This window comes from Oncorhynchus mykiss, chromosome 13, assembly GCF_057628025.1.
Source record: "Oncorhynchus mykiss isolate SJ-2025 chromosome 13, ASM5762802v1, whole genome shotgun sequence".
Lineage (NCBI taxonomy): Eukaryota > Metazoa > Chordata > Actinopteri > Salmoniformes > Salmonidae > Oncorhynchus > Oncorhynchus mykiss.
The window spans coordinates 82,411,191-82,437,687 of record NC_143034.1 but is presented as its reverse complement, the minus strand read 5'-3'; the positions used below and the strand labels follow the sequence as shown (position 1 = coordinate 82,437,687).

Here is a 26,497-nt window from a genome sequence, read left to right as displayed (position 1 = left end):
CTGCTAAACAAGGGTCATGGTTGTTTTTACTGCTAAACAAGGGTCATGGTTGTTTTTACTGCTAAACATGGGTCATGGTTGTTTTTACTGCTAAACATGGGTCATGGTTGTTTTTACTGCTAAACAAGGGTCGTGGTTGTTTTTACTGCTAAACAAGGGTCATGGTTGTTTTTACTGCTAAACAAGGGTCATGGTTGTTTTTACTGCTAAACAAGGGTCATGGTTGTTTTTACTGCTAAACAAGGGTCATGGTTGTTTTTACTGCTAAACAAGGGTCATGGTTGTTTTTACTGCTAAACAAGGGTCATGGTTGTTTTTACTGCTAAACAAGGGTCATGGTTGTTTTTACTGCTAAACAAGGGTCATGGTTGTTTTTACTGCTAAACAAGGGTCATGGTTGTTTTTACTGCTAAACATGGGTCATGGTTGTTTTTACTGCTAAACATGGGTCATGGTTGGTTTTACTGCTAAACAAGAGTCATGGTTGTTTTTACTGCTAAACAAGGGTCGTGGTTGTTTTTACTGCTAAACAAGGGTCGTGGTTGTTTTTACTGCTAAACAAGGGTCGTGGTTGTTTTTAATGCTAAACAAGGGTCGTGGTTGTTTTTACTGCTAAACAAGGGTCATGGTTGTTTTTACTGCTAAACAAGGGTCATGGTTGTTTTTACTGCTAAACAAGGGTCATGGTTGTTTTTACTGCTAAACAAGAGGTGAAGAAGACCAGGAGGAGGAGGTGAAGAAGACCCGGAGGAGGAGGAGGAGGTGGTGAAGACCAGGAGGAGGAGGAGGTGAAGAAGACCCGGAGGAGGTGGTGGTGAAGACCCGGAGGAGGAGGTGAAGAAGACCCGGAGGAGGAGGTGAAGAAGACCCGGAGGAGGAGGTGAAGAAGACCCGGAGGAGGAGGTGAAGAAGACCCGGAGGAGGAGGTGAAGAAGACCCGGAGGAGGAGGTGAAGAAGACCCGGAGGAGGAGGTGAAGAAGACCCGGAGGAGGAGGAGGAGGTGGTGAAGACCAGGAGGAGGAGGAGGTGAAGAATACCCGGAGGAGGAGGAGGTGAAGAAGACCAGGAGGAGGAGGTGGTGAAGACCAGGGGGAGGAGGTGGTGAAGACCAGGGGGAGGAGGTGGTGAAGACCAGGAGGAGGAGGAGGAGGTGGTGAAGACCAGGAGGAGGTGGTGAAGACCAGGAGGAGGTGAAGAAGACCAGGAGGAGGAGGTGAAGAAGACCCGGAGGAGGAGGTAACGAAAGCTTCAAACAGAAGACTCAACAGTTCTACACGTGGAAGATGGAAGGAGCTTAGTGGTGTTGGAAGCTCTCTCCTCTCGCTTCCATCATTTGTTCCATGGCTGAAGTCTGTTTCAGCGGAGTGTGTGTGTGTGTGTGTGTGTGTGTGTGTGTGTGTGTGAGCGAGAGAGAGATCTAAGGACTGTGTTATATAAAAAAAGAGAAGAAATTACATTAAAAGTGAAATCCAAGTCAGCATTTTCCACTAAAAGAGGGAACTGGGTCGGGGCCCTACATCTAACATCGTCTATTAGGATGATTTGATTTGATGGCTTTGATACCAACTACTGAGTTAGAGTAGGAGAGAGAGAGATATTCCAATTGGTTATTCTTTAACTCTAACAGCTCTGGCATCTTCCCCAATATTCCCAATCCTTCCATAACAAAGCTGAGAGATGAACCTGGAGAAACCCATTACTCATCTGTTGATTGGCTCCTCAGTCATCATTACTCATCTGTTGATTGGCTCCTCAGTCATCATTACTCATCTGTTGATTGTCTCAAATGTGACACAGAAAGGAAAGCTTTAGCTGTAGTTGGGATTTAGTTTCCTTTTAGGATTAGGATTAGTGCTGAATGAGAAATCCATCCGCTGAGGTTAACCTTGCGTGGTACTGGACAGCGTTCACAACAGACCCGTCTAGTTCACAACAGACCCTTCTAGTTCACAACAGACCCTTCTAGTTCACAACAGACCCGTCTAGTTCACAACAGACCCGTCTAGTTCACAACAGACCCATCTAACGCAGCACAGGAATGTATCCTGTTGTAGTTCACAACAGACCCGTCTAGTTCACAACAGACCCGTCTAGTTCACAACAGACCCGTCTAGTTCACAACAGACCCGTCTAGTTCACAACAGACCCGTCTAGTTCACAACAGACCCGTCTAACGCAGCACAGGAATGTATCCTGTTGTAGTTCACAACAGACCCGTCTAGTTCACAACAGACCCGTCTAGTTCACAACAGACCCGTCTAGTTCACAACAGACCCATCTAGTTTATAACAGACCCGTCTAGTTCACAACAGACCTGTCTAGTTCACAACAGACCCGTCTAGTTCACAACAGACCCGTCTAGTTCACAACAGACCCGTCTAGTTCACAACAGACCCGTCTAGTTCACAACAGACCCGTCTAGTTCACAACAGACCCGTCTAGTTCACAACAGACCCGTCTACAGGAATGTATCCTGTTGTAGTTCACAACAGACCCGTCTAGTTCACAACAGACCCTTCTAGTTCACAACAGACCCTTCTAGTTCACAACAGACCCTTCTAGTTCACAACAGACCCGTCTAGTTCACAACAGACCCGTCTAGTTCACAACAGACCCGTCTAGTTCACAACAGACCCGTCTAGTTCACAACAGACCCGTCTAGTTCACAACAGACCCGTCTAGTTCACAACAGACCCGTCTAGTTCACAACAGACCCTTCTAGTTCACAACAGACCCGTCTAGTTCACAACAGACCCTTCTAGTTCACAACAGACCCGTCTAGTTCACAACAGACCCGTCTAGTTCACAACAGACCCGTCTACAGGAATGTATCCTGTTGTAGTTCACAACAGACCCTTCTAGTTCACAACAGACCCTTCTAGTTCACAACAGACCCGTCTACAGGAATGTATCCTGTTGTAGTTCACACAAGGAGTTTCCTGCTCGATTATTGTGAACTATATAATCTCTCTCTCTCTGTCTCTCTCTCTCTCTCTTTCTATCCCTCTCTCTCTCTCTCTCTCTATCCCTCTCTCTCTCTCTATCCCTCTCTCTCTCTCTCTCTGTCTCTCTCTCTCTCTCTCTCTCTCTCTCTCTCTCTCTCTCTCTCTCTCTCTCTCTATCCCTGTCTCTCTCTCTCTCTATCCCTGTCTCTCTCTCTCTCTCTCTCTCTCTCTCTCTAGGTTCCCGTGTAACAGACAGACATGTTGGTGATTTTAACCTTCATCCTCCTCTTCCACGTCATCTCAGTCATCCTCCTCTTCATCAGCACCATCAACAATGTACAGTACCAAACCCAGACCTTTGTCCAAACGTCACTTAAACATTCTGACTCTTTTTTTTTTCCCTGCACATTGTTACGTTACAGCCTTATTCTAAAATGGATTGAACCCTCTCTCATCAATCTACACACAATACCCCATAATGACATCACAATACCCCATAATGACATCACAATACCCCATAATGACATCACAATACCCCATAATGACATCACAATACCCCATAATGACATCACAATACCATGTAATGACAGTGAAACCAGGAATTTTCAAAATTTTACCAAATGTATTAAAAATGAACAACAGAAATATTTGAGGTAAAAAAGCCTCTCTCTGGTACAAGTGGTACGGTATCGTCCCACCTCGACAACAGCCAGTGAAAGTGCAGGGCGCCAAATTCAAAACAACAGATAATCCCATAATTAAAATTCCTCAAACATACAAGTATTGTACACCATTTTTAAAGAAACTTGTTGTAAATCCAACCCATACAGCCATTTTCCAGCCAAGGAGAGAGCTCACAATAGTCAGAAATAGCGATTTTTTTTAAATTTCTAATTGCTGCCCCCTACCCTAGTGAAGTTAATCCATTTTAGAACAAGGCTGTAAATGTAACTAAATGTGGAACAATTCAAGGGGTCTGACCTTCCACAGCGTCTTGTGAGATTTATTCTAATCCTTTCTCTTTGCTTATTTGACCTGTTCTTGCCATAATATGGACTCGGTCTTTTACCAAATAGGGCTATCTTCTGTATAATCCCCCCCCCCCCCCCAAACCTTGTCACAACCCAACTGATTGGCTTAAACGCATTAAGAACTCAAAATGTAATTTTTTTTCCAAGGCACACCTGTTAATTGAAATGCATTCCTGGTGACTACCTCATGAAGCTGGTTGAGAGAATGCCAAAGAGTGTACAAAGCTGTCATCAAGGCAAAGGGTGTGATCTGATGTCTTCACTATTATTCTACAATGCAGAAAGTAGTTTTAAAAAATAAAGGAAAAAACCCTGGAATGAGTAGGTGTGTCCAAACTGTGCTGTATTTTATAGCTACATCCTCTCTCCGTCTAGGCATGGTGGGTGGCGTCTGCTCCAGGAGGCAACGTGATTTACACTGACCTGTGGTACTCCTGTAACGTAACATGTCTCCCTGTCAAGAACGGCGCTTCCACAGACGCAGGTAACCTAGCAACCAGGACTTATCACGAAGGACGTGTGTGTCTGTTTGTAGACCTCTCTCTCTCTCTCTCTCTCCGTGTCTCTCTCTCTGTGTCTCTCTCTCTCTCTGTGTCTCTCTCTCTCTCTGTGTCTCTCTCTCTCTCTGTGTCTCTCTCTCTGTGTCTCTCTCTCTCTCTCTCTCTCTCTCTCTGTGTCTCTCTGTCTCTCTCTCTCTCTCTCTCTCTCTCTGTGTCTCTCTCTCTCTCTGTGTCTCTCTCTCTCTCTGTGTCTCTCTCTCTGTGTCTCTCTCTCTGTAACACTCCTCTCTTTCTAGTCTATCTACAGGCTGTCCAGGCCACTATGATCCTGTCCACAATTCTCTGCTGCGTGGGGTTCTTTGTGTTCATCCTTCAGCTCTTCAAACTGAAACAAGGAGAGAGATTTGTCTTTACAGCCATCATCCAGCTAATGGCTAGTGAGTACCAATACTGGCAATACTAAATCTACCAATCAAAGACAGCTACTGGCTAGTGAGTACCAATACTGGTAATACTAAATCTACCAATCAAAGACAGCTACTGGCTGGTGAGTACCAATACTGGTAATACTAAATCTACCAATCAAAGACAGCTACTGGCTAGTGAGTACCAATACTGGTAATACTAAATCTACCAATCAAAGACAGCTACTGGCTAGTGAGTACCAATACTGGTAATACTAAATCTACCAATCAAAGACAGCTACTGGCTGGTGAGTACCAATACTGGTAATACTAAATCTACCAATCAAAGACAGCTACTGGCTAGTGAGTACCAATACTGGTAATACTACATCTACCAATCAGACAGCTACTGGCTAGTGAGTACCAATACTGGTAATACTAAATCTACCAATCAAAGACAGCTACTGGCTGGTGAGTACCAATACTGGTAATACTAAATCTACCAATCAAAGACAGCTACTGGCTGGTGAGTACCAATACTGGTAATACTAAATCTACCAATCAGACAGCTACTGGCTAGTGAGTACCAATACTGGTAATACTAAATCTACCAATCAAAGACAGCTACTGGCTAGTGAGTACCAATACTGGTAATACTAAATCTACCAATCAAAGACAGCTACTGGCTAGTGAGTACCAATACTGGTAATACTAAATCTACCAATCAAAGACAGCTACTGGCTGGTGAGTACCAATACTGGTAATACTAAATCTACCAATCAAAGACAGCTACTGGCTAGTGAGTACCAATACTGGTAATACTAAATCTACCAATCAAAGACAGCTACTGGTAATACTAAATCTACCAATCAAAGACAGCTACTGGCAATACTAAATCTACCAATCAAAGACAGCTACTGGCAATACTAAATCTACCAATCAAAGACAGCTACTGGCTAGTGAGTACCAATACTGGTAATACTAAATCTACCAATCAAAGACAGCTACTGGCTGGTGAGTACCAATACTGGTAATACTAAATCTACCAATCAAAGACAGCTACTGGTAATACTAAATCTACCAATCAAAGACAGCTACTGGCTGGTGAGTACCAATACTGGTAATACTAAATCTACCAATCAAAGACAGCTACTGGCTAGTGAGTACCAATACTGGTAATACTAAATCTACCAATCAAAGACAGCTACTGGCTAGTGAGTACCAATACTGGCAATACTAAATCTACCAATCAAAGACAGCTACTGGTAATACTAAATCTACCAATCAAAGACAGCTACTGGCTAGTGAGTACCAATACTGGGAATACTACATCTACCAATCAAAGACAGCTACTGGCTGGTGAGTACCAATACTGGGAATACTAAATCTACCAATCAAAGACAGCTACTGGCTGGTGAGTACCAATACTGGTAATACTAAATCTACCAATACTGGTAATACTAAATCTACCAATCAAAGACAGCTACTGGCTAGTGAGTACCAATACTGGGAATACTACATCTACCAATCAAAGACAGCTACTGGCTAGTGAGTACCAATACTGGTAATACTAAATCTACCAATCAAAGACAGCTACTGGCTAGTGAGTACCAATACTGGGAATACTACATCTACCAATCAAAGACAGCTACTGGCTGGTGAGTACCAATACTGGCAATACTAAATCTACCAATCAAAGACAGCTACTGGTAATACTAAATCTACCAATCAAAGACAGCTACTGGCTAGTGAGTACCAATACTGGTAATACTACATCTACCAATCAAAGACAGCTACTGGCTAGTGAGTACCAATACTGGGAATACTACATCTACCAATCAAAGACAGCTACTGGCTGGTGAGTACCAATACTGGTAATACTAAATCTACCAATCAAAGACAGCTACTGGCTAGTGAGTACCAATACTGGGAATACTACATCTACCAATCAAAGACAGCTACTGGTTAGTGAGTACCAATACTGGTAATACTAAATCTACCAATCAAAGACAGCTACTGGTAATACTAAATCTACCAATCAAAGACAGCTACTGGCTAGTGAGTACCAATACTGGTAATACTAAATCTACCAATCAAAGACAGCTACTGGCTGGTGAGTACCAATACTGGCAATACTAAATCTACCAATCAAAGACAGCTACTGGTAATACTAAATCTACCAATCAAAGACAGCTACTGGCTAGTGAGTACCAATACTGGTAATACTAAATCTACCAATCAAAGACAGCTACTGGCTAGTGAGTACCAATACTGGGAATACTACATCTACCAATCAAAGACAGCTACTGGTTAGTGAGTACCAATACTGGTAATACTAAATCTACCAATCAAAGACAGCTACTGGCTAGTGAGTACCAATACTGGGAATACTACATCTACCAATCAAAGACAGCTACTGGCTAGTGAGTACCAATACTGGTAATACTAAATCTACCAATCAAAGACAGCTACTGGCTAGTGAGTACCAATACTGGGAATACTAAATCTACCAATCAAAGACAGCTACTGGTAATACTAAATCTACCAATCAAAGACAGCTACTGGCTAGTGAGTACCAATACTGGTAATACTAAATCTACCAATCAAAGACAGCTACTGGCTAGTGAGTACCAATACTGGGAATACTAAATCTACCAATCAAAGACAGCTACTGGCTAGTGAGTACCAATACTGGTAATACTAAATCTACCAATACTGGTAATACTAAATCTACCAATCAAAGACAGCTACTGGCTGGTGAGTACCAATACTGGGAATACTAAATCTACCAATCAAAGACAGCTACTGGTTAGTGAGTACCAATACTGGGAATACTAAATCTACCAATCAAAGACAGCTACTGGCTGGTGAGTACCAATACTGGTAATACTAAATCTACCAATCAAAGACAGCTACTGGTTAGTGAGTACCAATACTGGTAATACTAAATCTACCAATACTGGTAATACTAAATCTACCAATCAAAGACAGCTACTGGTTAGTGAGTACCAATACTGGTAATACTAAATCTACCAATCAAAGACAGCTACTGGCAATACTAAATCTACCAATCAAAGACAGCTACTGGCAATACTAAATCTACCAATCAAAGACAGCTACTGGCTGGTGAGTACCAATACTGGGAATACTAAATCTACCAATCAAAGACAGCTACTGGTAATACTAAATCTACCAATCAAAGACAGCTACTGGCTAGTGAGTACCAATACTGGTAATACTAAATCTACCAATCAAAGACAGCTACTGGCTAGTGAGTACCAATACTGGTAATACTACATCTACCAATCAAAGACAGCTACTGGCTGGTGAGTACCAATACTGGTAATACTAAATCTACTAATCAAAGACAGCTACTGGCTGGTGAGTACCAATACTGGTAATACTAAATCTACCAATCAAAGACAGCTAATGGCTAGTGAGTACCAATACTGGTAATACTAAATCTACCAATCAAAGACAGCTACTGGCTGGTGAGTACCAATACTGGTAATACTAAATCTACCAATACTGGGAATACTAAATCTACCAATCAAAGACAGCTACTGGCTGGTGAGTACCAATACTGGTAATACTAAATCTACTAATCAAAGACAGCTACTGGCTGGTGAGTACCAATACTGGTAATACTAAATCTACCAATCAAAGACAGCTAATGGCTAGTGAGTACCAATACTGGTAATACTAAATCTACCAATCAAAGACAGCTACTGGCTGGTGAGTACCAATACTGGTAATACTAAATCTACCAATCAAAGACAGCTACTGGCTAGTGAGTACCAATACTGGGAATACTACATCTACCAATCAAAGACAGCTACTGGCTAGTGAGTACCAATACTGGGAATACTAAATCTACCAATACTGGTAATACTAAATCTACCAATACTGGTAATACTAAATCTACCAATCAAAGACAGCTACTGGCTAGTGAGTACCAATACTGGGAATACTAAATCTACCAATCAAAGACAGCTACTGGTTAGTGAGTACCAATACTGGTAATACTAAATCTACCAATCAAAGACAGCTACTGGCTAGTGAGTACCAATACTGGGAATACTAAATCTACCAATCAAAGACAGCTACTGGCTGGTGAGTACCAATACTGGGAATACTAAATCTACCAATCAAAGACAGCTACTGGTTAGTGAGTACCAATACTGGTAATACTAAATCTACCAATCAAAGACAGCTACTGGCTGGTGAGTACCAATACTGGGAATACTAAATCTACCAATCAAAGACAGCTACTGGCTGGTGAGTACCAATACTGGTAATACTAAATCTACCAATCAAAGACAGCTACTGGCTAGTGAGTACCAATACTGGGAATACTACATCTACCAATCAAAGACAGCTACTGGCTGGTGAGTACCAATACTGGCAATACTAAATCTACCAATCAAAGACAGCTACTGGCAATACTAAATCTACCAATCAAAGACAGCTACTGGCTGGTGAGTACCAATACTGGTAATACTACATCTACCAATCAACGACAGCTACTGGCTAGTGAGTACCAATACTGGTAATACTAAATCTACCAATCAAAGACAGCTACTGGCTGGTGAGTACCAATACTGGGAATACTAAATCTACCAATCAAAGACAGCTACTGGCTGGTGAGTACCAATACTGGGAATACTAAATCTACCAATCAAAGACAGCTACTGGTAATACTAAATCTACCAATCAAAGACAGCTACTGGCTGGTGAGTACCAATACTGGGAATACTAAATCTACCAATCAAAGACAGCTACTGGCAATACTAAATCTACCAATCAAAGACAGCTACTGGCTAGTGAGTACCAATACTGGGAATACTAAATCTACCAATCAAAGACAGCTACTGGCAATACTAAATCTACCAATCAAAGACAGCTACTGGCTAGTGAGTACCAATACTGGTAATACTACATCTACCAATCAAAGACAGCTACTGGCAATACTAAATCTACCAATCAAAGACAGCTACTGGCTAGTGAGTACCAATACTGGTAATACTAAATCTACCAATCAAAGACAGCTACTGGCTAGTGAGTACCAATACTGGTAATACTAAATCTACCAATCAAAGACAGCTACTGGCTGGTGAGTACCAATACTGGTAATACTAAATCTACCAATCAACGACAGCTACTGGCAATACTAAATCTACCAATCAAAGACAGCTACTGGCTAGTGAGTACCAATACTGGTAATACTACATCTACCAATCAAAGACAGCTACTGGCTAGTGAGTACCAATACTGGTAATACTAAATCTACCAATCAAAGACAGCTACTGGCAATACTAAATCTACCAATCAAAGACAGCTACTGGCTAGTGAGTACCAATACTGGTAATACTAAATCTACCAATCAAAGACAGCTACTGGCTAGTGAGTACCAATACTGGTAATACTAAATCTACCAATCAAAGACAGCTACTGGCTGGTGAGTACCAATACTGGTAATACTACATCTACCAATCAAAGACAGCTACTGGTAATACTAAATCTACCAATCAAAGACAGCTACTGGCTAGTGAGTACCAATACTGGTAATACTAAATCTACCAATCAAAGACAGCTACTGGCTGGTGAGTACCAATACTGGTAATACTAAATCTACCAATCAACGACAGCTACTGGCTAGTGAGTACCAATACTGGTAATACTAAATCTACCAATCAAAGACAGCTACTGGCTGGTGAGTACCAATACTGGTAATACTAAATCTACCAATCAAAGACAGCTACTGGTAATACTAAATCTACCAATCAAAGACAGCTACTGGCTAGTGAGTACCAATACTGGTAATACTAAATCTACCAATCAAAGACAGCTACTGGCAATACTAAATCTACCAATCAAAGACAGCTACTGGCTAGTGAGTACCAATACTGGGAATACTAAATCTACCAATCAAAGACAGCTACTGGCTAGTGAGTACCAATACTGGCAATACTAAATCTACCAATCAAAGACAGCTACTGGCTGGTGAGTACCAATACTGGTAATACTAAATCTACCAATCAAAGACAGCTACTGGCTAGTGAGTACCAATACTGGCAATACTAAATCTACCAATCAAAGACAGCTACTGGCAATACTAAATCTACCAATCAAAGACAGCTACTGGCAATACTAAATCTACCAATCAAAGACAGCTACTGGCAATACTAAATCTACCAATCAAAGACAGCTAATGGCTAGTGAGTACCAATACTGGTAATACTAAATCTACCAATCAAAGACAGCTACTGGCTGGTGAGTACCAATACTGGTAATACTAAATCTACCAATCAAAGACAGCTAATGGCTAGTGAGTACCAATACTGGCAATACTAAATCTACCAATCAAAGACAGCTACTGGCTAGTGAGTACCAATACTGGTAATACTAAATCTACCAATCAAAGACAGCTACTGGCAATACTAAATCTACCAATCAAAGACAGCTACTGGCAATACTAAATCTACCAATCAAAGACAGCTACTGGCTAGTGAGTACCAATACTGGTAATACTAAATCTACCAATCAAAGACAGCTACTGGCTAGTGAGTACCAATACTGGTAATACTAAATCTACCAATCAAAGACAGCTACTGGCTAGTGAGTACCAATACTGGTAATACTAAATCTACCAATCAAAGACAGCTACTGGCTAGTGAGTACCAATACTGGTAATACTAAATCTACCAATCAAAGACAGCTACTGGCTAGTGAGTACCAATACTGGCAATACTAAATCTAAAAATCAAAGACAGCTAATGGCTAGTGAGTACCAATACTGGTAATACTAAATCTACCAATCAAAGACAGCTACTGGCAATACTAAATCTACCAATCAAAGACAGCTAATGGCTAGTGAGTACCAATACTGGTAATACTAAATCTACCAATCAAAGACAGCTACTGGCAATACTAAATCTACCAATCAAAGACAGCTAATGGCTAGTGAGTACCAATACTGGTAATACTAAATCTACCAATCAAAGACAGCTAATGGCTAGTGAGTACCAATACTGGTAATACTAAATCTACCAATCAAAGACAGCTACTGGCTAGTGAGTACCAATACTGGTAATACTACATCTACCAATCAAAGACAGCTACTGGCTAGTGAGTACCAATACTGGGAATACTAAATCTACCAATCAAAGACAGCTACTGGCAATACTAAATCTACCAATCAAAGACAGCTACTGGCTAGTGAGTACCAATACTGGTAATACTACATCTACCAATCAAAGACAGCTACTGGCAATACTAAATCTACCAATCAAAGACAGCTACTGGCAATACTAAATCTACCAATCAAAGACAGCTAATGGCTAGTGAGTACCAATACTGGTAATACTAAATCTACCAATCAAAGACAGCTACTGGCTGGTGAGTACCAATACTGGGAATACTAAATCTACCAATCAAAGACAGCTACTGGCTGGTGAGTACCAATACTGGGAATACTAAATCTACCAATCAAAGACAGCTACTGGCAATACTAAATCTACCAATCAAAGACAGCTACTGGCTAGTGAGTACCAATACTGGGAATACTAAATCTACCAATCAAAGACAGCTACTGGCTAGTGAGTACCAATACTGGTAATACTAAATCTACCAATCAAAGACAGCTACTGGCTGGTGAGTACCAATACTGGGAATACTAAATCTACCAATCAAAGACAGCTACTGGCTAGTGAGTACCATTACTGGTAATACTAAATCTACCAATCAGACAGCTACTGGCAATACTAAATCTACCAATCAAAGACAGCTACTGGCTAGTGAGTACCAATACTGGTAATACTAAATCTACCAATCAAAGACAGCTACTGGCTGGTGAGTACCAATACTGGGAATACTAAATCTACCAATCAAAGACAGCTACTGGCTAGTGAGTACCAATACTGGTAATACTAAATCTACCAATCAAAGACAGCTACTGGCTGGTGAGTACCAATACTGGTAATACTAAATCTACCAATCAAAGACAGCTACTGGCAATACTAAATCTACCAATCAAAGACAGCTACTGGCTAGTGAGTACCAATACTGGGAATACTAAATCTACCAATCAAAGACAGCTACTGGCTAGTGAGTACCAATACTGGTAATACTAAATCTACCAATCAAAGACAGCTACTGGCTGGTGAGTACCAATACTGGTAATACTACATCTACCAATCAAAGACAGCTAATGGCTAGTGAGTACCAATACTGGCAATACTAAATCTACCAATCAAAGACAGCTACTGGCTAGTGAGTACCAATACTGGGAATACTAAATCTACCAATCAAAGACAGCTACTGGCTAGTGAGTACCAATACTGGTAATACTAAATCTACCAATCAAAGACAGCTACTGGCTGGTGAGTACCAATACTGGTAATACTACATCTACCAATCAAAGACAGCTAATGGCTAGTGAGTACCAATACTGGCAATAGTAAATCTACCAATCAAAGACAGCTACTGGCAATACTAAATCTACCAATCAAAGACAGCTACTGGCTAGTGAGTACCAATACTGGCAATACTAAATCTACCAATCAAAGACAGCTACTGGCTGGTGAGTACCAATACTGGTAATACTAAATCTACCAATCAAAGACAGCTACTGGCTAGTGAGTACCAATACTGGCAATACTAAATCTACCAATCAAAGACAGCTACTGGCTAGTGAGTACCAATACTGGTAATACTAAATCTACCAATCAAAGACAGCTACTGGCAATACTAAATCTACCAATCAAAGACAGCTACTGGCAATACTAAATCTACCAATCAAAGACAGCTACTGGCTAGTGAGTACCAATACTGGCAATACTAAATCTACCAATCAAAGACAGCTACTGGCTGGTGAGTACCAATACTGGTAATACTAAATCTACCAATCAAAGACAGCTACTGGCTAGTGAGTACCAATACTGGCAATACTAAATCTACCAATCAAAGACAGCTACTGGCTGGTGAGTACCAATACTGGTAATACTAAATCTACCAATCAAAGACAGCTACTGGCTAGTGAGTACCAATACTGGCAATACTAAATCTACCAATCAAAGACAGCTACTGGCTAGTGAGTACCAATACTGGTAATACTAAATCTACCAATCAAAGACAGCTACTGGCAATACTAAATCTACCAATCAAAGACAGCTACTGGCAATACTAAATCTACCAATCAAAGACAGCTACTGGCAATACTAAATCTACCAATCAAAGACAGCTACTGGCTAGTGAGTACCAATACTGGTAATACTAAATCTACCAATCAAAGACAGCTACTGGCTGGTGAGTACCAATACTGGTAATACTAAATCTACCAATCAAAGACAGCTACTGGCAATACTAAATCTACCAATCAAAGACAGCTGCTGGCAATACTAAATCTACCAATCAAAGACAGCTACTGGCTAGTGAGTACCAATACTGGTAATACTAAATCTACCAATCAAAGACAGCTACTGGCTAGTGAGTACCAATACTGGTAATACTAAATCTACCAATCAAAGACAGCTACTGGCTAGTGAGTACCAATACTGGTAATACTAAATCTACCAATCAAAGACAGCTACTGGCTAGTGAGTACCAATACTGGTAATACTAAATCTACCAATCAACGACAGCTACTGGCAATACTAAATCTACCAATCAAAGACAGCTACTGGCTAGTGAGTACCAATACTGGGAATACTAAATCTACCAATCAAAGACAGCTACTGGCAATACTAAATCTACCAATCAAAGACAGCTAATGGCTAGTGAGTACCAATACTGGTAATACTAAATCTACCAATCAAAGACAGCTACTGGCAATACTAAATCTACCAATCAAAGACAGCTAATGGCTAGTGAGTACCAATACTGGTAATACTAAATCTACCAATCAAAGACAGCTACTGGCAATACTAAATCTACCAATCAAAGACAGCTAATGGCTAGTGAGTACCAATACTGGTAATACTAAATCTACCAATCAAAGACAGCTAATGGCTAGTGAGTACCAATACTGGTAATACTAAATCTACCAATCAAAGACAGCTACTGGCAATACTACATCTACCAATCAAAGACAGCTACTGGCAATACTAAATCTACCAATCAAAGACAGCTACTGGCAATACTAAATCTACCAATCAAAGACAGCTAATGGCTAGTGAGTACCAATACTGGGAATACTAAATCTACCAATCAAAGACAGCTACTGGCAATACTAAATCTACCAATCAAAGACAGCTACTGGCTAGTGAGTACCAATACTGGTAATACTAAATCTACCAATCAAAGACAGCTAATGGCTAGTGAGTACCAATACTGGGAATACTAAATCTACCAATCAAAGACAGCTACTGGCAATACTAAATCTACCAATCAAAGACAGCTACTGGCTAGTGAGTACCAATACTGGGAATACTACATCTACCAATCAAAGACAGCTACTGGCTAGTGAGTACCAATACTGGTAATACTAAATCTACCAATCAAAGACAGCTACTGGCTGGTGAGTACCAATACTGGGAATACTAAATCTACCAATCAAAGACAGCTACTGGCTGGTGAGTACCAATACTGGTAATACTAAATCTACCAATCAAAGACAGCTAATGGCTAGTGAGTACCAATACTGGTAATACTAAATCTACCAATCAAAGACAGCTACTGGCTAGTGAGTACCAATACTGGGAATACTAAATCTACCAATCAAAGACAGCTACTGGCAATACTAAATCTACCAATCAAAGACAGCTACTGGCTAGTGAGTACCAATACTGGGAATACTACATCTACCAATCAAAGACAGCTACTGGTAATACTAAATCTACCAATCAAAGACAGCTACTGGCTAGTGAGTACCAATACTGGTAATACTACATCTACCAATCAAAGACAGCTACTGGCTAGTGAGTACCAATACTGGTAATACTACATCTACCAATCAAAGACAGCTACTGGCTAGTGAGTACCAATACTGGTAATACTAAATCTACCAATCAAAGACAGCTACTGGCTAGTGAGTACCAATACTGGTAATACTACATCTACCAATCAAAGACAGCTACTGGCTAGTGAGTACCAATACTGGTAATACTAAATCTACCAATCAAAGACAGCTACTGGCTAGTGAGTACCAATACTGGCAATACTAAATCTACCAATCAAAGACAGCTACTGGCTAGTGAGTACCAATACTGGTAATACTAAATCTACCAATACTGGTAATACTAAATCTACCAATCAAAGACAGCTACTGGCTGGTGAGTACCAATACTGGGAATACTAAATCTACCAATCAAAGACAGCTACTGGCTAGTGAGTACCAATACTGGCAATACTAAATCTACCAATCAAAGACAGCTACTGGCTAGTGAGTACCAATACTGGTAATACTAAATCTACCAATACTGGTAATACTAAATCTACCAATCAAAGACAGCTACTGGCTGGTGAGTACCAATACTGGTAATACTAAATCTACCAATCAGACAGCTACTGGCTGGTGAGTACCAATACTGGGAATACTAAATCTACCAATCAAAGACAGCTACTGGCTAGTGAGTACCAATACTGGTAATACTAAATCTACCAATCAGACAGCTACTGGCTGGTGAGTACCAATACTGGTAATACTAAATCTACCAATACTGGTAATACTAAATCTACCAATCAAAGACAGCTACTGGCTGGTGAGTACCAATACTGGTAATACTAAATCTACCAATCAAAGACAGCTACTAGCTGGTGAGTACCAATACTGGTAATACTAAATCTACCAATCAAAGACAGCTACTGGCTAGTGAGTACCAATACTGGTAATACTAAATCTACCAATCAAAGACAGCTACTGGCTGGTGAGTACCAATACTGGTAATACTACATCTACCAATCAAAGACAGCTACTGGCTAGTGAGTACCAATACTGGTAATACTAAATCTACCAATCAAAGACAGCTACTGGCTAGTGAGTACCAATACTGGTAATACTAAATCTACCAATCAAAGACAGCTACTGGCTAGTGAGTACCAATACTGGTAATACTAAATCTACCAATGAAAGACAGCTACTGGCTAGTGAGTACCAATACTGGTAATACTAAATCTACCAATCAAAGACAGCTACTGGCTAGTGAGTACCAATACTGGTAATACTACATCTACCAATCAAAGACAGCTACTGGCTGGTGAGTACCAATACTGGTAATACTAAATCTACCAATCAAAGACAGCTACTGGCTAGTGAGTACCAATACTGGTAATACTAAATCTACCAATCAAAGACAGCTACTGGCTAGTGAGTACCAATACTGGTAATACTAAATCTACCAATCAAAGACAGCTACTGGCAATACTAAATCTACCAATCAAAGACAGCTACTGGCTAGTGAGTACCAATACTGGTAATACTAAATCTACCAATCAAAGACAGCTACTGGCTGGTGAGTACCAATACTGGTAATACTAAATCTACCAATCAAAGACAGCTACTGGCTGGTGAGTACCAATACTGGTAATACTAAATCTACCAATCAAAGACAGCTACTGGCTAGTGAGTACCAATACTGGTAATACTAAATCTACCAATCAGACAGCTACTGGCTAGTGAGTACCAATACTGGTAATACTAAATCTACCAATCAAAGACAGCTACTGGCTGGTGAGTACCAATACTGGTAATACTACATCTACCAATCAAAGACAGCTACTGGCTAGTGAGTACCAATACTGGTAATACTAAATCTACCAATCAAAGACAGCTACTGGCTAGTGAGTACCAATACTGGTAATACTAAATCTACCAATCAAAGACAGCTACTGGCTAGTGAGTACCAATACTGGGAATACTAAATCTACCAATCAAAGACAGCTACTGGCTAGTGAGTACCAATACTGGTAATACTAAATCTACCAATACTGGTAATACTAAATCTACCAATCAAAGACAGCTACTGGCAATACTAAATCTACCAATCAAAGACAGCTACTGGCTAGTGAGTACCAATACTGGTAATACTAAATCTACCAATCAAAGACAGCTACTGGCTAGTGAGTACCAATACTGGTAATACTAAATCTACCAATCAAAGACAGCTACTGGCAATACTAAATCTACCAATCAAAGACAGCTACTGGCTGGTGAGTACCAATACTGGTAATACTAAATCTACCAATCAAAGACAGCTACTGGCTAGTGAGTACCAATACTGGTAATACTAAATCTACCAATCAAAGACAGCTACTGGCTAGTGAGTACCAATACTGGTAATACTAAATCTACCAATCAAAGACAGCTACTGGCTAGTGAGTACCAATACTGGTAATACTAAATCTACCAATCAAAGACAGCTACTGGCTAGTGAGTACCAATACTGGTAATACTAAATCTACCAATCAAAGACAGCTACTGGCTAGTGAGTACCAATACTGGTAATACTAAATCTACCAATCAAAGACAGCTACTGGCAATACTAAATCTACCAATACTGGTAATACTAAATCTACCAATACTGGTAATACTAAATCTACCAATCAAAGACAGCTACTGGCTGGTGAGTACCAATACTGGTAATACTAAATCTACCAATCAAAGACAGCTACTGGCTGGTGAGTACCAATACTGGTAATACTAAATCTACCAATCAAAGACAGCTACTGGCTAGTGAGTACCAATACTGGTAATACTAAATCTACCAATCAAAGACAGCTACTGGCTAGTGAGTACCAATACTGGTAATACTACATCTACCAATCAAAGACAGCTACTGGCTGGTGAGTACCAATACTGGTAATACTAAATCTACCAATACTGGTAATACTAAATCTACCAATCAAAGACAGCTACTGGTAATACTAAATCTACCAATCAAAGACCGCTACTGGCTAGTGAGTACCAATACTGGTAATACTACATCTACCAATCAAAGACAGCTACTGGCTGGTGAGTACCAATACTGGTAATACTAAATCTACCAATCAAAGACAGCTACTGGCTGGTGAGTACCAATACTGGTAATACTAAATCTACCAATCAAAGACAGCTACTGGCTAGTGAGTACCAATACTGGTAATACTAAATCTACCAATCAAAGACAGCTACTGGCTAGTGAGTACCAATACTGGTAATACTAAATCTACCAATCAAAGACAGCTACTGGTAATACTAAATCTACCAATCAAAGACAGCTACTGGCTAGTGAGTACCAATACTGGTAATACTAAATCTACCAATCAAAGACAGCTACTGGCTGGTGAGTACCAATACTGGTAATACTAAATCTACCAATCAAAGACAGCTACTGGTAATACTAAATCTACCAATCAAAGACAGCTACTGGCTGGTGAGTACCAATACTGGCAATACTAAATCTACCAATCAAAGACAGCTACTGGCTGGTGAGTACCAATACTGGTAATACTAAATCTACCAATCAAAGACAGCTACTGGTAATACTAAATCTACCAATCAAAGACAGCTACTGGCTAGTGAGTACCAATACTGGTAATACTAAATCTACCAATCAAAGACAGCTTGTTGTGTTACAGCCTGAATTTTAAAAGGGTGTGTCGCTGGCCTACCCACAATCCCCCATAATGGTCCCGGGTTCGGCCGTATTAGTCCGTCATTGTAAATAAGAATGTGTTCTTAACTGACTTGCTTAGTTAAATAAAGGTTAAATAAAGGTTAAATAAAGGTTAAATAAAGGTTTAATAAAATAAAAGGGTTAAATAAATGTCAAATATAATGCGGAATTATGTTTTTGTTTTTATTTTGACAAACTAATTAAAAATGAAATGTCTTATTAACAGTAAGCATTCAATCCCGTTGTTATGGAAACGCCTAAATAAGTTCAGGAGTAAAAAATGTCCTCAGCAAGTTACATAATAAGTTGCATGGACTCACTGTGTGCAATAATATAGTGTTTAACATGATTTATGAATGACTACCTCATCTCTGTACCACACACATAAGGTCCCTCAGTCGAGCAGTGAATATCAAACACAGATTCAACCACCAGTCATGGGGTATTGTGATGTCGTCATGGGGTATTGTGATGTCGTCATGGGGTATTGTGATGTCATCATGGGGTATTGTGATGTCGTCATGGGGTATTGTGATGTCATCATGGGGTATTGTGATGTCGTCATGGGGTATTGTGAGTCCAAGGCCTCACAGAGAAGGAGCCCTATTTATTATTTTACGTTACCTTTAACGAGTTAAGTCAGTTACGAACTAATTCCTATTTTCAATTACGGCCTCGGAACAGTGGGCTGTTTTACCTGGTCGGCTCGGGGGATTCGATCTTGCAACCTTTCGGTTACTAGTCCAATGCTCTAACCACTAGGCTATCTACCTCCTCTACACTCTAACCACTAGGCAACCTACCTCCTCTACACTCTAACCACTAGGCTACCTGCCTCCTCTACACTCTAACCACTAGGCTACCTGCCTCCTCTACACTCTAACCACTAGGCTACCTGCCTCCTCTACACTCTAACCACTAGGCTACCTGCCTCCTCTACACTCTAACCACTAGGCTACCTGCCTCCTCTACACTCTAACCACTAGGCCACCTACCTCCTCTACACTCTAACCACTAGACAACCTACCTCCTCTACACTCTAACCACTAGGCAACCTACCTATTGGTAGATGGTAAATAAACAAAGAGTCTTTGAGCACGGTGAAGTTATTAATTACACTTTGGATGGTGTGTCAATACACCCAGTCACTACAATGATACAGGCGTCCTTTCTAACTCAGTTGCCGGAGAGGAAGGAAACCGCTCATTGATTTCAGCATGAGGCCAAAGGTGACTTTAAAACAGTTACAGAATTGAATGGCTGTGATAGGAGAAAACTGAGGATGGATCAACAACATTGTAGTTACTCCACAATACTAAACTAAATGACAGAGTGGAAAGAAGGAACTTTACTTCCTGAATACAAAATGTTATGTTTGTGGCAAATCCAACACACCACTCTTTTATTTTCAAGCATGGTGGTGGCTACATCATGTTATGGGTATGCTTGTCATCTACAAGGACTAGGGAGTTTATTAGGACAAAAATAAAAATAATAGAGCTCAGCACAGACAAACTCCTAGAGGGAAAACCTGGTTCAGTCTGACACTGGGAGATTAATTCACCTTTCAGCAGGACAATAACCTAAAAACACCAAGGACAAATATACACTGGAGTTGCTTACCAACAAGACATTGAATGTTCCTGAGTGACCTAGTTAGAGTTTTGGCTTGAAAATCTATGCCAAGACTTGGAAAATGGCTGTGTAGCAATGATCAACAACCAATTTGACAGAAGCTTGAATCATTTTTAAAAGAATGTGTAAATATTGTAAAATGCAGGTGTGCAAAGCTCTTAGAGACTTACCCAGAAAGACTCACAGCTCTTAGAGACTGACCCAGAAAGACTCGCAGCTCTTAGAGACGTACCCAGAAAGACTCGCAGCTCTTAGAGACTTACCCAGAAAGACTCGCAGCTCTTAGAGACGTACCCAGAAAGACTCGCAGCTCTTAGAGACGTACCCAGAAAGACTCGCAGCTCTTAGAGACGTACCCAGAAAGACTCGCAGCTCTTAGAGACGTACCCAGAAAGACTCGCAGCTCTTAGAGACGTACCCAGAAAGACTCGCAGCTCTTAGAGACGTACCCAGAAAGACTCGCAGCTCTTAGAGACGTACCCAGAAAGACTCGCAGCTCTTAGAGACGTACCCAGAAAGACTCGCAGCTCTTAGAGACGTACCCAGAAAGACTCGCAGCTCTTAGAGACGTACCCAGAAAGACTCGCAGCTCTTAGAGACGTACCCAGAGAGACTCGCAGCTCTTAGAGACGTACCCAGAGAGACTCGCAGCTCTTAGAGATGTACCCAGAAAGACTCGCAGCTCTTAGAGACGTACCCAGAGAGACTCGCAGCCATAATCAATGCCAAAGTTGATTCTAACATGTATTGACTCAGGTATGAATTCTTATGTAAATGAGATTTCTGTATTTCATCTTCAATATGTCTAAAAACACATTTTCACTTTGTCATTATGGAGTATTGTGATGTCATTATGAGGTATTGTGATGTCATTATGGGGTATTGTGATGTCATTATGGGGTATTGTGATGTCATTATGGGGTATTGTGATGTCATTATGGGGTATTGTGATGTCATTATGGGGTATTGTGTGTAGATGTTTGAGATAAAAAATAAAAAATAAAGTTTGAATTCAGGCTGTAACACAACAAAATGTGGAATAAGTCAAGGGGTATGAATAATTTGTGAAGCCGCTGTAAAGGAAGCCTGTGTTCCTGTTTTAAACGTCCTGTCAGTTGGAGGGGTTCTGTATCCTACCCCCTTCCTATCCTAGTTCCTAACCCCCCTCCTCCAGGCCTGTGTTCCTGTATCCTTCCTATCCTAGTTCCTAACCCCCCCCCCCCTCCTCCAGGCCTGTGTTCCTGTATCCTTCCTATCCTAGTTCCTAACCCCCCCCTCCTCCTCCCCCAGGCCTGTGTGTGATGATCGGAGCGTCCATATACACGGCGCAGAGGGAGAGTTTTACGGAGGAGTCTCTAAGGAAGGGAGGATACGGTTCATCCTACGTCCTGGCCTGGATCAGTTTCCCCATGACTGTCTTCAGTGGACTCATGTATCTGGTGTTGAGGAAACGCAAATAAAACACTCGTATCTCTACAAGACACAAAACACGTTATAATTGAACAGAGGAAGTGTGTAAACTAACAGTCTATTAGCTAAAAAGGTAACTCTAAAACATGTTGTTGTTAAGAGTGGCTGTTTTTAAAAGACGTTTTCTCCACACTGTGTGGTTGGAATGAGACTGTGACATATCAGCCTGTTTTTTGGGTGGGGGGGTGGGATGGAGTTTGGGGGGTGGGATGGAGTTTGGGCGTGGAGTTTCCATGGTGACGTCAATGCTGTAAATTTGAATAAACAATGGACCAATAAATGGTGTATAGTTGAATTACATGATGAACGATGGTTAAGACTGAGCAGGACAACACTGTGTATAGTTCTACTAGAGTAAACCTAGTGTAGAAGGTGGAATATATAGGATTGTCTGCCGGACCATCTGTCTGTCTGCCTCCCTCCCTCCCCATCTGTCCGTCTGCCTCCCTCCCTGTCCGTCTGCCTCCCTCCCTGCCGGCCTGCCTCCCTCCCTGCCGGCCTGTCCGTCTGCCTTCCTCCCTCCCTGTCCGTCTGCCTCCCTCCCTCCCTGCCGGCCTGTCCGTCGGCCTCCCTCCCTCCCTCCCTGTCCGTCTGCCTCCCTCCCTCCCTGCCGGCCTGTCCGTCTGCCTCCCTCCCTGTCCGTCTGCCTCCCTCCCTGTCCGTCTGCCTGCCTCCCTCCCTGCCGGCCTGTCCGTCTGCCTGCCTCCCTCCCCATCTGTCCGTCTGCCTCCCTCCCTGTCCGTCTGCCTCCCTCCCTGCCGGCCTGCCTCCCTCCCTGCCGGCCTGTCCGTCTGCCTTCCTCCCTCCCTGTCCGTCTGCCTCCCTCCCTCCCTGCCGGCCTGTCCGTCGGCCTCCCTCCCTCCCTCCCTGTCCGTCTGCCTCCCTCCCTCCCTGCCGGCCTGTCCGTCTGCCTCCCTCCCTGTCCGTCTGCCTCCCTCCCTGTCCGTCTGCCTCCCTCCCTGTCCGTCTGCCTCCCTCCCTCCCTCCCTGTCCGTCTGCCTGCCTCCCTCCCTGCCGGCCTGTCCGTCTGCCTCCCTCCCTCCCTCCCTGCCGGCCTGTCTCCCTCCCTGCCTGCCTCCCTCCCTCCCTCCCTGCCGGCCTGTCTCCCTCCCTGCCGACCTCCCTCCCTCCCTGCCGGCCTGTCCGTCTGCCTCCCTGCTGGCCTGTCTGCCTCCCTCCCTCCCTCCCTGCCGGCCTGTCCGTCTGCCTCCCTCCCTGTCCGTCTGCCTCCCTCCCTGCTGGCCTGTCTCCCTCCCTCCCTGCCGGCCTCCCTCCCTCCCTGCCGGCCTGTCTGTCTGCCTCCCTCCCTGTCCGTCTGCCTCCCTCCCTCCCTGCCGGCCTGTCTCCCTCCCTGCCGGCCTGTCCGTCTGCCTCCCTGCTGGCCTGTCTGCCTCCCTCCCTCCCTCCCTGCCGGCCTGTCCGTCTGCCTCCCTGCTGGCCTGTCTGCCTCCCTCCCTCCCTCCCTGCCGGCCTGTCCGTCTGCCTCCCTCCCTGTCCGTCCTGTCTGCCTCCCTCCCTGTCCGTCTCCCTCCCTCCCTCCCTCCCTGTCCGTCTGCCTCCCTCCCTCCCTGCCGGCCTGTCTCCCTCCCTGCCGGCCCGTCTGCCTCCCTGTCAGTCTGTCTGATGAAAGATGCTGAGGTTAATATCGAGGACAGTAAAGAATAGGGGGATAAGGATGATCCACTATCTAACTGGAATAAAAACAGAATGGGACCCACTAGAACACGGAGTCTGAGTCTTCACTGATACAATAAAACCACTATAGTGGGTCCCATAGACAGTCTGTTATAACAGGGGTCTGAGTCTTCACTGATACAATACAACCACTATAGTGGGTCCCATAGACAGTCTGTTATAACAGGGGTCTGAGTCTTCACTGATACAATACAACCACTATAGTGGGTCCCATAGACAGTCTATTATAACAGGGGTCTATAGTGGAGACGTCCCATAGACACAGTCTGTTATAACAGGGGTCTATAGTGGGGGCGTCCCATAGACACAGTCTGTTATAACAGGGGTCTATAGTGGGGACGTCCCATAGACACAGTCTGTTATAACAGGGGTCTATAGTGGGTCCCATAGACACAGTCTGTTATAACAGTGGTCTATAGTGGGTCCCATAGACACAGTCTGTTATAACAGGGTCTATAGTGGGTCCCATAGACAGTCTGTTATAACAGGGGTCAGACATCCCATAGACACAGTCTGTTATAACAGGGGTCAGACGTCCCATAGACACAGTCTGTTATAACAGGGGTCTATAGTGGGTCCCATAGACACAGTCTGTTATAACAGGGGTCTGTAGTGGGTCCCATAGACACAGTCTGTTATAACAGGGGTCTATAGTGGGGACGTCCCATAGACACAGTCTGTTATAACAGGGGTCTATAGTGGGTCCCATAGACACAGTATGTTATAACAGGGGTCTGTAGTGGGTCCCATAGACACAGTCTGTTATAACAGGGGTCTATAGTGGGGACGTCCCATAGACACAGTCTGTTATAACAGGGGTCTATAGTGGGGACGTCCCATAGACACAGTCTGTTATAACAGGGGTCTATAGTGGGTCCCATAGACACAGTCTGTTATAACAGGGGTCTATAGTGGAGACGTCCCATAGACACAGTCTGTTATAACAGGGGTCTATAGTGGGGACGTCCCATAGACACAGTCTGTTATAACAGGGGTCAGACGTCCCATAGACACAGTCTGTTATAACAGGGGTCTGACGTCCCATAGACACAGTCTGTTATAACAGGGGTCAGACGTCCCACAGACACAGTCTGTTATAACAGGGGTCTATAGTGGGTCCCATAGACACAGTCTGTTATAACAGGGGTCTATAGTGGAGACGTCCCATAGACACAGTCTGTTATAACAGGGGTCTGACGTCCCATAGACACAGTCTGTTATAACAGGGGTCTATAGTGGAGACGTCCCATAGACACAGTCTGTTATAACAGGTGTCTATAGTGGGGACGTCCCATAGACACAGTCTGTTATAACAGGGGTCTGTAGTGGGTCCCATAGACACAGTCTGTTATAACAGGGGTCTATAGTGGAGACGTCCCATAGACACAGTCTGTTATAACAGGGGTCTATAGTGGGTCCCATAGACACAGTCTGTTATAACAGGGGTCTATAGTGGGTCCCATAGACACAGTCTGTTATAACAGGGGTCTATAGTGGAGACGTTCCATAGACAGTCTGTTATAACAGGGGTCTATAGTGGAGACGTCCCATAGACAGTCTGTTATAACAGGGGTCTATAGTGGGGACGTCTCATAGACACAGTCTGTTATAACAGGGTCTACATTACATCAGTCTGTAATTGCTGTTTCCATAGAGACAGAGCCCTCCCTGCATTCTTTTGGATTCTATAGCATTTTATAGCATTAGTTTAGATTAGATTCTATAGCATTCTATTTGATTCCATAGCATTAGTTTAGATTAGATTCTATAGCATTCTATTTGATTCGATTCTATAGCATTCTATTTGATTAGATTCTATAGCATTCAATTTGATTCTATTAGATTAGATTCTATAGCATTCTATTTGATTAGATTCTATAGCATTCAATTTGATTCTATTAGATTAGATTCTATAGCATTCATTTAGATTAGATTCTATAGCATTCTATTTGATTCTATTAGATTAGATTCTATAGCATTCTATTCTACCCCAACGGCAGCTTCTGCTTGGCTTTGTTGTTTCCATAGAGACAGAGCCCTCCCTGGGCTCATCATGGGCGTTGTTAAATGTATTTTATATTGAAGTGACGTCCTGTCCCCAGTGATCACTGGTCCTGGTAACTGTATAGGTCAATGTCTGCGTCCCCCCCATTCTCCACCCTTAATCCCCAAGTGTACACTTTGTCGCATGGATTTAACAACAATTTTGGAAATTCCCAGCCAAT

At 42.4% G+C, this 26,497-nt stretch overlaps 1 protein-coding gene across 2 annotated transcripts in view; it reads left to right on the top strand.

Moving 5' to 3' along the window:
* emp2 (epithelial membrane protein 2) overlaps positions 1 to 22,857 on the top strand; it is a 31,989-nt gene extending 9,132 nt beyond the window's left edge. Inside the window, exons 2-5 of one of the 2 annotated variants that reach the window (XM_090194297.1) lie at positions 3,184 to 3,282; positions 4,353 to 4,461; positions 4,774 to 4,914; positions 22,398 to 22,857. In XM_090194297.1, coding sequence (XP_090050423.1) covers positions 3,205 to 3,282; positions 4,353 to 4,461; positions 4,774 to 4,914; positions 22,398 to 22,567 — 498 coding nt within the window. In that variant the 5' untranslated portion in view covers positions 3,184 to 3,204 and the 3' untranslated portion in view covers positions 22,568 to 22,857. 2 annotated transcript variants of the gene reach the window in all.
* Positions 22,858 to 26,497: the final 3,640 nt, after the last annotated feature.